This window comes from Oncorhynchus gorbuscha, linkage group LG25 (assembly GCF_021184085.1).
Source record: "Oncorhynchus gorbuscha isolate QuinsamMale2020 ecotype Even-year linkage group LG25, OgorEven_v1.0, whole genome shotgun sequence".
NCBI classification, from domain to species: Eukaryota; Metazoa; Chordata; class Actinopteri; order Salmoniformes; family Salmonidae; genus Oncorhynchus; species Oncorhynchus gorbuscha.
In genome coordinates this window covers 25,523,360-25,539,288 of record NC_060197.1, presented here as the reverse complement: position 1 = coordinate 25,539,288, position 15,929 = coordinate 25,523,360, and the positions used below count along the sequence as shown (strand labels likewise).

The following is a 15,929-nucleotide window of genomic DNA, read 5'->3' as shown; positions in this document are numbered from 1 at the left end:
GGAGACCAGCGCTATAGGAAAACCCCATTGAATGAAAACTCCCAGAGAAAATCTGTTGCCCAGCATATGGGGAGGGTTTTCAGCAGTGGAATGCAATTTATTCAAAGTGCGCAAGGTAGCCACTCCTGCAGAGCGCTTTACACGACTAAATAAGTCTGAATGCCAAATACTGAAAAGTGCATAGGAAAAGCATACATTCCTAAGTCGGAATCGGGTCAATAGTTAAGCATGTGTAAAATGAGTGTAATTGCCTTTTCATGCACTTTTCTCTCTATGCGTATTTTGAACTTGAATTTAAGCATGACAATAGCGTGCTATTCACCTGCTATTACTTTGGGGTGGATAATTCCAACACCTTTAGCATGAGGAAACCATGAATAAGGAAAAACGTGGAAAAAGTATCTACTTAATTTTTGTCTAATTTATAACTTGATAAGAGCTATTGGGAAGAGCTAGGTAAATGAGTCATCCCTTTGGATAAGGGAATTTTACATTTAAATGACACCTGTTTTAGATATTTTTATCTTATAATTGCTGGAGGCATATGTGAAACCAGTCAAATGGTAGAAAACTGAAGCATATCAACTTTCCCACAGTGACGTTTATGAAATGCTTTGCCATTAGGCAGAATTTAAATTGTACGGCCTTACCTTGCTGGGATGGGCACTCTCGAATGTCTTGATTTATAGGCTACCCCGACCTTCTCCCTTTCCTATTTCTATCACGTTAAATATTAGTCACTATCAGCATCAATCGTCAGTAGGCCTAATAACACATATTCAACTGCCAATTTACTGTTAGTTCCCTTCAGTTGGTGTAGTCTACATTAAATGGAGCGATAATGACATTTTGTTAACCTTCATTTGCTTCCTCTGTAAACGTCATCACGGCCATGTGGTTGATGAGGATCATTAGTAACAGTTTATATATATATATATATTAAGACATAGCTAATTCAATCGTTATGGAGAGGAGCACAGACCAAACGTAATAGTTTGGTGCGTATGGGGCAATATTTGGATGTGTCTTCACACAGTTCCATGGTTAGTGCAGGAAATGGATGAAGGTTTAGCCTACTATTTCACACTATTTTCCCTTTGTTCACTAATCATCCAAAATTACCACGAGTTAAAGATCTAAACGTGGCATTTTTCTGTATGAATCAAACCCATTTTCTTCCTCCTAACCTTTTTTTTGTAGGATTCACAAACAATTTCCGAACCCTAAATAATCTAAAAGATCAGAGTGTTTTAAAATCTACCACTTGGTGCTGAAACTGAGAGGAGTATGCACATATATACTAAGATGGCTTTCTTTAATTGATCCCTAATATTCTGAACCGATTCTCTCGATATATTGTATCGAGTCTGTAAACAAAACTAAAAAGGTACGCCATATTTAAAGGGATGGCTACATAAATGTACTGAAAACTCTATTGAATGAAAACTCCACGAGAAAATCGGTTGGCCAGTAAGTAAGAGGGTTTTCAGCAGGTGAATGACATTTCTTCAGTGCGCGTAAGGGAACCACTCCTGCGAAGCCCATTACTCACCTTCATAAGGTAAACTACTGAGAAATGTGTAGGAAAGATGTGCAAAAGAAAGGCATCATTGCCTAAGTCGGAATCGGCCCCGGCTTGCCATTCTTAACAGGTTTCACACAGACGGGACTCATGACATTGGAGCTGGTTGTCGACTCTAGGTCTCCCTCCTTTTCCTTCAGTCCGACCTCCTTTGCATCCCTGTCTCTCTCTCGGCTATTCTGGCTGTTCTGTCGGCTCTTCCTTGTCCCAGAGTCCTGCGCCGTGCCCTCGAACAAGCGGGCCATGAAGGCAAAGCCGTCCCGCCTGATGTAGGACTTGCCGACAAAAGTGTAGAGGACAGGGTTGGCACAGCTGCTGATGAAGGCCAGGGCTGAGGTGACCGCACGGCTGGTCTGCCAAATAGGGTCAAGCCTTGGGGAGGGGGAGTGAGAGGAATGGAGGGAGGGAGATACAAGGGGGGGGGGGGGGTACAGAGGACTGTAAACGGGATTGCCATGAATTTGACAGTAATTTCCAGCCAAGCAAAATTATGTTTTGTTTTTTTTCAAAACAAATTTGATTAGTCACATGCTTCGTAAACAACAGGAGTAGACAAAGAGTGAAATTATTGCTTACGGGCACTTTCCAACAATGCAGAGAGAAAGAAAATGGAGAAATAACGACTAACGATAACTTGGCTATATACATGGGGTTCCAATACCGAGTCAATCTGAAACGGTACATGGTAATTGAGGTCAATACTGTATGTACATATAACTAGGATTAAAGTGACATATAGTCAACAGTAGCAGCAGTGTACGTGATGAGTCAAAAAGGTTAGTGCAAAAAGGGTAAATGCAGATAGTTAAATAGTTAACCAAATAGCTACATAGAATAACTATTTAGCAGGCTTGGGAGTGGAAGCTGTTAAGGGTCCTGCTGGTGCATCGGTACCGTTAGCCTTGCATTAGCAGAGAGAACAGTATATTAGTATTTGGTAGCATTGCCTTTAAATTGTTTATCTTGGGTCAAACGTTTCAGGGAGCCTTCCACAAGCTTCCCACAATAAGTTGGGTGAATTTTGGCATGAACTCCTCCTGACAGAGCTGGTGTAACTGAATCAGGTTTGTTGGCCTCCTTCCTCGTACACGCCTTTTCAGCTGCTCTGCCCACGAACGTTCTATGGGATTGTGATGGCCACTCCAATACCTTGACTTTGTTGTCCTTAAGCCATTTTGCCACAACTTTGCAAGTATGCTTGGGGTCATTGTCCATTTGGACTAATTTGCGACCAAGCTTCAACTTCCTGACTGATGTTTTGAGATGTTGCTTCAATATATCCACATAATTTCCTTCCATCTATTTTGTGAAGTGCACCAGTCCCACCTGAAGCAAAGCACCCCCACGACATTATGCTGCTACCCCCATGCTTCACGGTTGGGATGGTGTTCTTCGGCTGTCAAGCCTCCCCCTTTTTCCTCCAAACATAATGATGGTCATTATGGCCAAACAGTTCTATTTTTGTTTCATCAGACCAGAGGACATTTCTCCAAAAAGTACGATCTTGTTCCGGTTGGAACATTATTGCATATATATGATATTAACATCCTGAAGATTGATTCTCTACTTAGTTGGACCAGTTTATTCGACCTGGAATATAACTTTTTGAAGTTTTCGTCCGAGTTCGCCTGGACCAGGGCCAGCTTTTGGACATGTGAACTAAACGTGCTAGCAAAAGTAGCTAATTGGACACTAGTAATGGACATTATGGAACAAAACAACGATTTATTGCAGAACTAGGATTCCTTGCTCTGCATTCTGATGAAAGGTCATCAAAGGTAAGGGAATATTTATGATGTAATTTCGTATTTCTGTTGACTCCAACATGGCGGAGAAATATATTTACGACTGAGTGCCATCTCAGATTATTGCATGGTATGCTTTTTTCGTAACGTTTTAAAAAATTCTGACACAGCGGTTGCATTAAGAACCAGTGTATCTTTAATTATATGTAAAACATGTATCTTTTGTCAAAGTTTATGATGAGTATTTCTGTTATCTGACGTAGCTCTCTGTAATTACTCCGGATATTTTGGAGGCATTTCTGAACATGGCGCCAATGTAAACCGAGATTTGTGGATATAAATATGCATAATATATAACAAAACATAAATGTATTATGTAACATGTCATATAAGGGTCATCTGATGAAGATTATCAAAGGTTAGTGATTCATTTTATCTCTAATTCTGCTTTTGTGACCATCTTTGGCTGGGGAAAATGGCTGTGTGTTTTTTTGGATTTGGTGATGATCTAACAAATATACGTTGTGTTTTTAAAAATCGGACACGATGGGTATCTTTAATTTGCTGTATTGGACTTGTTAATGTGTGAAAGTTTTTGTGAAAATATTTTTGAATTTCCCGCGCTGCCTTTTCAGCAGAATGTTGTACAGCATTCTCCCTCACAGGTGCAAAAAATATGGCCTCTTATAAAAGGCACGCCTCAAAATATGTTAATGAGCCAGAAACAACAATACCATGTAATCACTAGTGTTCAAAAGGTTTTTGGGGCTCCAAAGATATGGTACGGAACTGTATTCTGTCGGGTAGAATTACAGTACCATTCGGAGTATATTACTCGCTAATGTTCAGTCTCTGGATAATGAAGTAGCCAAGCTTAAGGCGAGGACCTCCGAACAGAGAGACATCAGGGACTGTAATATACTCTGTTTCACGGAATCATGGCTCTGTCGGGATATACCGTCCCACGTCCATATAGCCAGCTGGGTTCTTAGTTCATCGCGCACACAAGAATAAAGAACTCTCCAGGAAGAAGAAAGGCAGGGGTGTATGTTTCATGATTAACTACTCATGGCGTGATTGAGATAACCTACAGAAACTCACGGAGGAAGGGAGGTTCTTTCTTTTAATGAAAATTGAGTTTGGGATTTGATGATAATAAAATTAATGAAAGGTTATTATGACACTACAAACACAAAAGGGGATGAGGATGTTATGACACATTCATTTAGAAAGCCTACCTTGCTTTTAGAGTTGAATCCTTTGGAGAAAGTGCTGCAGCAACCTGTAAGGACATATTTAATCTATGAGAACATATTTCATCATAACAGACAGTCATGTTACAGCAGCACCTATTATTTTAGCCCCAATAGGGAGTGTGAGGCCCTGGCTATAAAACTCACACACAACACATGCAATACCTGCACAATGTTGATGACATGGTAGGGCAACCAGAAGACACCGAAGGTTACCACGATGGCCAGGATGAGATTCTCACTGCGGATCCTCCTCCTGAACCTGGTCAAATCAAATGTTATTTATACGGCACAGTCTTACAAAAAATGCATTTCAAAGTGCTTCACAAACAAACATAAAATGAAGTGAGAAAGATGAGGAAAAACAATACATTCTAGCCAAATATGAAATGAAGATCGAAAAAATGGTAATTAAGATCAAGATCAATAAATTAAAGATAGTAAAACAGTAGTAAAACAGTGAACCTTGTCTGCCTGATCCGCCGCAGGATGCAGATGTAGCTGCCTATAATCACCCCGTAAGGAACTACAAATCCCAGCACTGTTTCCAACGTGTACTGGAGCACCACCTGTATCAGCATAGAGATCACCTTCATCGACAGCTTGATTGTTTAGTGTCAGTGACGCTATATACACAAAAGCAATGTAATGTTTATACTCCATACCTAACATTGTTTTTATGGATGATCTGACAACAGATGCTACGGTGATAGAAAGCCATCATGAAAAGTAAGTACTTTCTTCTTCTCTCAACTGACATACAAGTCTTTAATTGTTGATGGAATGCTCTTCTCCTTCTCCCATCACTCACATGCTATGGTCAGTGGCGGATTTAGGCATAGGTGACATGTACAGCCGGCATCCTGCCGGGGGCAGCAAGGGGCACCCACACAAAAAAATGGAATATATATCTATATACACTGCTCAAAAAAATAAAGGGAACACTAAAATAACACATCCTAGATCTGAATGAATGAAATATTCTTATTAAATACTTTTGTGCTGACAACAAAATCACACAAAAATGATCAATGGAAATCAAATTTATCAACCCATGGAGGTCTGAATTTGGAGATACACTCAAAATTAAAGTGGAAAACCACACTACAGGCTGATCCAACTTTGATGTAATGTCCTTAAAACAAGTCAAAATGAGGCTCAGTAGTGTGTGTGGCCTCCACGTACCTGTATGACCTCCCTACAATGCCTGGGCATGCTCCTGATGAGGTTGCAGATGGTCTCCTGAGGGATCTCCTCCCAGACCTGGACTAAAGAATCCGCCAACTCCTGGACAGTCTGTGGTGGATGGAGCGAGACATGATGTCCCAGATGTGCTCAATTGGATTCAGGTCTGGGGAACGGGCGGGCCGGTCCATAGCATCAATGCCTTCCTCTTGCAGGAACTGCTGACACACTCCAGCCACATGAGGTCTAGCATTGTCTAACATTAGGAGGAACCCAGGATCTCCAGGATCTCATCTCGGTAGCTAATGACAGTCAGGCTACGTCTAGCGAGCACATGGAGGGCTGTGCGGCCCCCCCAAAGAAATGCCACCCCACACCATGACTTAGCCCCTGCCAAACCGGTCATGCTGGAGGATGTTGCAGGCAGCAGAACGTTCTCCACGGCGTCTCCAGACTCTGTTACGTCTGTCACATGTGCTCAGTGTGAACCTGCTTTCACCTGTGAATAGCACAGGGCGCCAGTGGCGAATTTGCCAATCTTGGTGTTTTCTGGCAAATGCCAAACGTCCTGCACGGTGTTGGGCTGTAAGCACAACCCCCACCTGTGGCCGTCGGGCCCTCATACCACCCTCATGGAGTCTGTTTATGACCGTTTGAGCAGACACATGCACATTTGTGGCTTGCTGGAGGTCATTTTGCAGGGCTCTGGCAGTGCTCCTCCTTGCACAAAGGCGGAGGTAGCAGTACTGCTGCTGGGTTGTTGCCCACCTACGGCATCCTACACGTCTCCTGATGTACTGGCCTGTCTCCTGGTAGCGCCTCCATGCTCTCGACACTACGCTGACAGACACAGCAAACCTTCTTGCCACAGCTCGCATTGATGTGCCATCCTGGATGAGCTGCACTACCTGAGCCACTTGTGTGGGTTGTAGACTCCGTCTCATGCTACCACTAGAGTGAAAGCACCACCAGCATTCAAAGTGACCAAAACATCAGCCAGGAAGCATAGGAACTGAGAAGTGGTCTGTGGTTATCACCTGCAGAACCACTCCTTTATTGGGGGTGTCTTGCTAATTGCCTATAATGTCCAACTGTTGTCTACTCCATTTGCACAACAGCATGTGAAATGTATTGTCAATCAGTGTTGCTTCCTAAGTGGACAGTTTGATTTCACAGAAGTGTGATTGACTTGGAGTTACATTGTGTTGTTTAAGTGTTCCCTTTATTTTTTTGAGCAGTGTATATACACCGAATGGTGACATTTGTCTCTCATTTGCACTTCACGTCAATGATGTGGGACACCCTGTGGGTGCCCTGATTCTAGTTTGTGAGCTAGGCAGGCTAATATCTGGGAAGGTCTCACACTCAGAAGTACAAGATTGGGAGTGGGGTCTCCCCACTGGAAGCCCGAGGTAGGGGATCGGGTGAATGTATCAAATAACGCAACTCTTACTTTGTACGGTATTAATGTAATTAGAAATTGCAATTAGTTGTGCAATTTAGTTTGTGTGTTTTTTGTTTGAAGTGAAAAGGTGTAATAATCAGGTTCTCTTCTTTATAAGTGTGTTATTCCATTTGTGTATTTAGAGATATAGGATTTGTGCAATTGAGTTTTATTTGTGTGTATTTTGTTAGCAATAGGGTAATAATTTGATTCTCTTTTCTGTTTGTATTTATATACTACAATTTGTTTCTATTAGTCTTTCTTACTTCTTTCCGATCGTTATGAGTGTTCTTTTTGTATATATATTTATAGGTCGCCATACAAGCTAGAACCACCAGGAATGAAGAGGATGAAGTCAGTCAGTAAATAGTGCCACTCACATGACTCTGTTGCTTGTGCAACGACTCACACACGACCCGGCTCTTCCCGTTGGGGTGCACGGTCTTCCGCTCGTCCCTGAACAGCAACGCAGGGATGGACGCGACCAGCACCATGGTCCACAGCACCAGCACCCCACGCAGTACCGCCTTCCATCCAGCAAGTGCAGCGACGCGCTTAGGCCACACCACGGCCACCAGCCTGTGCAGGCTCATCAGCATGATCAGTTGGATGGAGGCGTACATGTTGGCTAGGCACAAGTAAAAGAGTATCTGATGGAGACGAAAAGAGAGACATATTCTTAGCATTTCAAAAGGATAAGGATTCAATGAAAAAGTAAAAGTACTCACTGCATGTTAAGTATCAAATGTGTTTTGAAATATGTCCGTCTTTTGGCATAAAATGATGTCACTGGTCTATTGCGATTGGTCACGTTCCAGGCCGACGACATTGCAGTCATTGCATTGCATCAAGCAATGGTTGCTTGCCACGTCATCGACTGCACAGTCGGGCATCAGATTGGTATATCATATGATGAGGTTAGCGTATATGCTTAATACCTATGCAGGCTTTGTAATATCTAGCACTGACTGCAATGTAGTCAGCCTGGAATGGAGCCATTATATCAACAATAAACAAGAAAAAGAGCCCCCACCTTGCACATGATGTTGCCAAAAACCCAGGTCTTCTTGACCAAGTAGATCACGAAGAAGGGCGTGAGCGCCATGAGTGAGCCGTCGGCCACCGCTAGATTGAGGATGAGGAGGGTGGTGACGGAGCGGCGGCGGGCACGCGCCAGGATACTCCAGATGATGAAGAGGTTGCCGGGGAGGCCCAGCAGCAAGACCAGACACAGGATGAGAGCCCCTACTGTCGTGGAGGTGGTATTACCCACAATGCTTTGGTTTCCCCCGAAAACAGACGTGTTGGTGGTGTTCAGGATGTGCATGGAGGTGGACAGGAACAGGGAGGGGGATGTCGAGGAGGAGAACGGAAAGAGGGATGAGGAGGGGTTTGTGAGGGATGGAGGGATGATTTGAGGGAGGGAGAAGTTGGACAGGAGGCGAAGGGGAATGCTTTGGTTGTGGGCCATTGTGATGACCTGCAAGGGACAAGGTTATTGATTTCAAAACAGTGGCATGTTTTATGAACTTGTATAAGCAGCAATGCTGAATAGCTGAGCCGACTAGGTAAAAAATCTGTCAAATGTGCCCTTAATTAACAAAGGCACTGAACCCTAATTGCTCTGAAGAGTGTCTGCTAAATGACTTATATGTGATGATAGGTTCAACTACGATTTCAAATACTTTATCTGTGCTTGATTGAGCTTGCCTGGTTTAGTAATTCAATAGAATAGTCAAATCCCACGCACCTGGCACTCCAGGCAGGCTAGAACAAACACTCAAAGTACTTGAGACTTCAAATAGCATTTTAACCCAGGTCTGATAAGATTGGAAACAAGCTCACATGCTGACCAAACCAGATGCACACTTGCACACTTTATTTGACCTGAAAATGCACAAGGTCCTCTACTCCGACAATTAATCCACAGATAAAACGATAAACTGAATTCCATTCTCATCATTTCTCCTCAATCCTCAGGCTTATTCTTCTTATTTTGGACTTAATATTCATGGTTGGCAACCAACTTTACAGCATTACTACAACCTACTGGAATATGGACCTAAGTTGATCTTTCAATCACCCAAGTGGGTATATGCTCCTAAAAACCAATGAGGAGATGGCATGGGTACATGTTTCTAAAAACCAGAGAGGTGATGGGAGAGGCCGGACTTGCAGCACGTTGAGCATCACAAATAGAACCGATTTCTATTTACAGCACCTGGCCACATAGACCGCTCGCTAACGCCCGCGAGTAGTGTGGGTGCAATGCAGTGCTATAATCCATACGAACACTGTGGCAGTTGTAATTGCAAGACAAACATGTATAGTTTAGGCCAGTGGTTCCCAAAGTTTGTCAGTTACTGTACCACCAAATGAATTTTGCTCTGCCCAGAATACCACTGAAGTACCCCCTGTGGATAGGCCAAGCAACCCCAAGGGTCTTAATACCCCTGGTTGGGAACCACTGGCTTAGGCCAATGGAGTGCAGCCAGCAATTGACGTGTTTTTTTTTCTCACTCACTATTAAACGTAGCCAACACACCTAATGGACAGCGAGGCTGTTGTGTGTCTACAAAACGAGTTCCCCACACAACGGTTATATAAATATTTGTATGCAGTCAAATGTATTTGTATCACAACTATCAGTCTCTGGCACGGAACAATGATGGAGCAATGATCTTTGTATGGCAACTCATATATTTTGAATGCACTGCACATCAGTTGTACAACACCAGGGTTGAACAAAGCCAGGCAGAGGAGAGAAGTGGAAACAGAGCAGCCAATGAGAAATCAGTGAAACACATGACCTGACAAAGAGAACAAATAGAGAAGATCAAACATCATGGGAATAATGTGGAATTGATTTAGAATTAACAGATAGCTTTGAGTGATTCACTTATGGCGAATACATTCCCTTGTTGGGGAGCAACTGGCTGGTGTGAACTGTTAAGGGGTTACTGTGAATTTGACAGTAGTTTACAGACAGCTCGGAGGCAAGTAAAATCCAGTATGTTATATTACAGTACAGTGCATTCGGAAAGTATTCAAACCACTAAACTTTTTCCACCTTTTATTACGCAACAGCCTTTTTTGAATTTATTAAATTCATGTTTTTCCTCATCAAATTGACAAACAATACCCCATAATGACAAAGCAAAAACAGGTTTATATTAATAAAAAAATGCAAATGTATACAATTTGAAAACTTGAAATACCTTAAGAGTGTGCAAAGCTGTCATCAGGGCAAAGAGTTGCTATTTGAAGAATCTCAAATACAAAATATATTTTGATTCGTTAAACACTTTTTTGGTTACTACATGTGTGTTATTTCATAGTTTTGATGTCTTCACTATTATTCTAAATGTAGAAAAAAGTAAAAATAAAGAAAAACCCTTGCATGAGTAGGTGTTCTAAAACTTTTGACCGGTAGTGTATATATACAGTACCAGTCAAAAGTTTGGACACAACTGCTCATTCAAGGGTTTTTCTTAATTTTTACATTGTAGAATAATAGTGAAGACATCACAACTATGAAATATCATACATGGAATCATGTAGTAACCACAAAAAGTGCTAAACATCAAAATATATTTTATATTTGAAATGAGCCACCCTTTGCCTTGACAGCTTTGCACACTCTTGGCTTTCTCTCAACCAGCTTCACCTAGAATGCTTTTCCAACAATCTTGGTGTTCCCACATATTCTGAGCACTTGTTGGCTGATTTTCCTTCACTCTGTGGTCCAACTCATACCAAACCATCTCAATCGGAATGCATGTATGCATGAAATTCATGGGAGGGGTTTGTATTTCACAGTATTTTACTGTAATTACAAGGGATTGGTGCAAGCAGGTTGGCTGTTAGGTAAAGTATTTACATATTACAGTGTGTCCATATATATTCAGTGTTTTATATAACTTGCACTTCAAGAGGCCTTAACAAAGGCTTCCAAACTGGCAGCGACTACATGGCAAAACAGACCAAAAAGGACATGACAAACATTTGAAAAAAAATGTTTACCCCTTTTTCATGGTGTCCAATTGGTAGTTACAGTCTTGTCTCATTGCTGCAACTCCCGTACGGACTCGGGAGAGGCAAAGGTCGAGAGCCGTGCGTCCTCCGAAACACAACCCAACCAAGCTGCACTGCTTCTTGACACAATGCCCACTTAACCCGGAAGCCAGCCGCACCAATGTGTCGGAGGAAACACCGAACACCTGACTGTGTCAGGTTGCACTGCAACCGGACTGCCACAGGAGTCGCTAGTGCGCGATGGGACAAGGATATTCCTGCCGGTCAAACCCTCCCCAAACCCGGACGATGCTGGGCCAATTGTGCGCCGCCCCATGGGTTTCCCAGTCATGGCCAACTGCGACAGAGCCTGGACTCGAACCCATAATCTTTTGAGGCACAGCGATGGCGTATGTTAGACCACAGCGATGCAGTGCCTTAGACCACTGAGCCACTCGGGAGGCCCAATGCTCAACCATTTAAGGTTTACAGCACTATTCGGATGGGATTAGTTTTACCGAAGCACCACATCTGTAATTTTAGTCCCATGGCAGTCATTTTTATATGGGAGGAGACAGCCGTAGGAAGTAGGGGTTCTGAGGGTGCTGCAGCACCCCCTGAAAAACCTGAATTAAAAAATATATATATATTTTTTAAATATTGTAAAAAAATAAATGTCTCACAAAAGTAGCGCACTGGGCCTTTAATAGTCCTGTGCTAGTGGTAATATCCATCTGCAGTGCCAGTGTGGGCATAACGGACATTCTGGGGTATTAATTAAATAACCAACATTCCCTAGTAATACTAGTCCTGTGTGAATAGGGCTTAAGTCTTGCTGCCACTCAAATCTGTCCCCTATACAAAGTCATGGGGAACTGTAACCACATTGGAGTGGTACAGCATTCTCACTTTTGGGTGCAACAAATATAGCCTCTTACAAGGCATGCCTCGAAATATATTCATGCACCAGATACAATAATACTATGCACCCACTAGTGGTCAAAAGGTATTTGGTGCTCCAAAGATACGGTACAATACCTTATTCTGTGGGGTGTATTATAGTACCATTCAACATACAGCAATTGTTTGCCAAACCCACAACATTTTCCCACAATGCATCATTATTGATAGTATGCTGCAGTAAAACGTTTGAGTATTTTATAATACCCTAAATGACCATAAAATGTACAGTTCTCCATTACAGTGCGTGTGTGTGTGTGTGTGTAATGTGTGTGTGTGCATGTGTGTGAGCCTGTGCGTGTCCATGCGCGCGTACACATGCTTACTACTCTACATTACCTTCAAATTCTTGAAGTAATAACTTTTATTTTGATGCCTACATCTTTTATGCACCTTATTGCATTTCAAAGCATCAGACAAAAATCCCCCGAAAGGTATGTATTCTTACTTCCAAAAGTATGTGTCCTTATTTGTCAGAGGCTTTTGCTGAAACAATGGGAGGAGTTTCTACATGCGTAGGAATGTTGAGGAATTGTGACAGGCTTCTCCACTACACTGATTCCTAACCAGCTAGACCAGACTTGAGTGGTGACGCAAACAATATATTGTAGCTACAGTGTTTGTTTGAGAAATCATTCTACCTCCCTCCGAGACCTGTTTCAAAGCAGTATGCCTGCTTTCGAAATGGCACCCTATTCCCCATGTAGTGCACGACTTTGGACAAGGTGCTATGGGAATAAGGTGCCATGTTGGATGAATCTTATATCTTAGTGTTTGGTCCAGAGAAGACTATAGTCTGAGAATGTAGTTCTAATATAAGATCAGTGTTGTGTTAAAATGACAATACTTTTTTCTTTCCTGTCAGCCTCAGGTTTATAAGCTACAACTCTAACAGCCAAGTTCTCAAGTTCTTGAGCTAGCATAAAAACACTGTTTATCCCAGGTACGGTGGCTCCCGTAGGACATCTAAGATGAGTCGAAACGAACACAACAACTCCAAGGGGTTGCATAGAAAACATAACAATCAATCTAATATATCGTGTGTTTTCCTTGCAACTGTCTAGATTAGAACCGTGGGTAACACTTTAATTTAAGATACACACATTAACCACTAATTTGAAGTGTATAAATGGGTAGATAAGTAGTTTATAAGGCCTTTATGTTTTATTAGCCATATATTAGGCGTTAATTAAGTGTTTTCTAATTCAAACATAAGTCATGGAATACTGGACAATCCTTAACCAAATTATTAACTATAATAGCGATGTATTAATAGTTGATAAAAAGCAAGTTAGACAAGAAAGACTCTTAGTAAGCGTTCTCAATGTGAGACTAATAAGGGCATATTACGTCAATATGTGTGATCATAATTTTACTTGCAGAAGAATTTATGATTTTTTCTTCAGAAATGACCTAATTGGACAGAAAGGGGAACACCCCCAACCATATGCCATACATCATTCAAGTCCAAATTTGACCTAAACAATTAGCAACACTTGACTTGATTTATACTTCTATATTTGAATGTCTGTATGGCATATAAAAAGGTATAATGTGAATTGATCAAAACCATGTCATGTTTGCCCGAAACTAAATTGTTTACATGAATTGTTTACAGACTTGAATGGTGACTATATGACAGATATTAATCCACTTATGTCGTCAAACTACACAAATCAGGCAGACATTTTATGCTTTCGCTCATAATTCATAATCTGATCTTTTACAGTCAACATTCATATTTATGTCATTATTAAATGGAAGTTTGGTTGTTCACATCGTGGCTGAAAGGCATTTATGAGGGAAGGTGTGCCCCTTTCTGTCATTTATGGAGAAAAATTCTGCAAGTAAAAATATGGTCTTACTTTAGAATAGGGAACAGAGGTAGTATGCCCATAGACGCATATTGAGAACTCTTACTAAATTTGTCTAACTTTCTTTTTTATCAACTATTAATTTGCTTTTATTATAGCAAACAATTAGATAATGAAGCAGAATTACAATAAAAAGTACTGTGAAAGTTCAAGTAAGTTTGCTTGGTGTGTGTGTGTGTGTGTGTGTGTGTGTGTGTGTGTGCGTGCTAGATTATAAGGTGTGTTCTTTTACTGGGTAATAGTGTAAATATGTTCGACATGTATTGACTTGCTGTGTGCAGCTTATTAATTAAGTTATTACTTTGATAGGACAAGAACATTTGAACTAAGATTTACTTACAGTGAGTGCACAAAACATTAGGAATACCTTCCTAATATTGAGTTGCACCCCCTTTTGCCCTCAGAACAGCCTCAATTCATCGGGGCATGGACTCGTTCCACAGGGATGCTGGCCCATGTTGTAAGTCTTTCGTCTTGCCCATTCACCCTCAATGGCAAACATACACAATTCATGTCTCAATTGTCTCAAGGCTTAAAAATGATCCTCTAAGCGATTTCCTCCCCTTCATCTACAATGATTGAAGTGGAATTAACAAGTGACATCAATAAGGTGTCATAGCTTTCACCTGGTCAGTCTGTCATGCAAAGAGCAGGTTATCTTACTGTTTTGTACACTCTGTGTAAAAGGTCAAACGTATCCAAAATGTCAACTCCTATTCTGAACTGCTTGATAGGACATAAGGCCCCGGGACTACCAATGTATTTGCATTCCTATTTCTGATGTGCACATCTATCTCTTTTGTTATCCGAGGCTACGGTAATAGCTCGTTAGTGTTAACTTGACTTTACTGACTATTCCCATTGACTGACAGGACCAGAGTCAGGAGTGTGGTGGGGGAAGAAAGAGAGGGAAAACATACTCACCAAATAGTCCTAATGCTGGGGAAGAGAAAGAGATGGACTAGAGGCATGGATTGACGAGACTTCCTTTATTTCATTTCTTACAGTCTTGATGTTTATCTTCTTCCTACTTTTCTCGATACTCCTCTTTCTCTCCTCCTTATCCCTTACTTTCACTCTCTCAAACGATGTGTTTTCCCTGCGCTGTCATGCTGGCTGTAGCATGCTATAGCAGAGTTAAAGGAAGGGGGTGTATCTTTGTATAATGCAATGACACCTCCTCGCCGTATAAAGAGTGAGACACACACACACACACACACACACACACACACACACACACACACACACACACACACACACACACACACACACACACACACACACACACACACACACACACACACACACACACACACACACACACACACACACACACACACACACACTAAAAACAGGTGAATTAGTCACATGGCATGCCCACATGTTTCACAATCGATCATCGAATCGAGAGAGCGAGCGAGAGAGAGAAAATGAGTTCCAAACATTCTAGAAGTAAATAAATGTATGAGCCAATCACGTTGAGTTGTACGTATAATCAATAACAATTGATAAAAATCAATTGAGAGAGTAATTAAGGCACAACAAGAGATTTAAACTCTTTTAAAACACCTAATTCTCACCTAACATCTAATTCTCCAAAGATTGAATCATAGGGCAGAATTTAGAATTAGAGTTTCACAGACACAGGAAATCGCTCGTTTGTCTGGATAGGCCAGAAAATGTGACACGTCACTCCCTATGCAAATCTAGGGTCCAAAACCTGACACTTCAAGTGAGCCCCGCTGAGAGGTTAGCTACTTAATTGAACTGAAAAGATTGAGTCTGGTGCATGGGGAAAAGAAGCCATTTTGACATCTTCCTCTTTATACACCATATTTTCGTATCTAAAGTACTACAATAAGTTCATTTGAC

At 41.6% G+C, this 15,929-nt stretch overlaps 1 protein-coding gene across 1 annotated transcript; it reads right to left on the bottom strand.

Moving 5' to 3' along the window:
* Nucleotides 1–1,093: 1,093 nt before the first annotated feature.
* Nucleotides 1,094–15,183, bottom strand: LOC124013663 (leukotriene B4 receptor 1-like). The gene is made up of 7 exons (XM_046328036.1): nucleotides 14,982–15,183; nucleotides 8,243–8,689; nucleotides 7,590–7,859; nucleotides 5,046–5,149; nucleotides 4,746–4,842; nucleotides 4,566–4,609; nucleotides 1,094–1,954 (listed from the first exon to the last, which is right to left on the bottom strand). The coding sequence occupies exons 2-7, from the start codon at nucleotides 8,678–8,680 to the stop codon at nucleotides 1,615–1,617; spliced, it is 1,293 nt and encodes a 430-aa protein (XP_046183992.1). The 5' UTR covers nucleotides 8,681–8,689; nucleotides 14,982–15,183; the 3' UTR covers nucleotides 1,094–1,614.
* Between the last annotated feature and the right edge of the window lie 746 nt (nucleotides 15,184–15,929).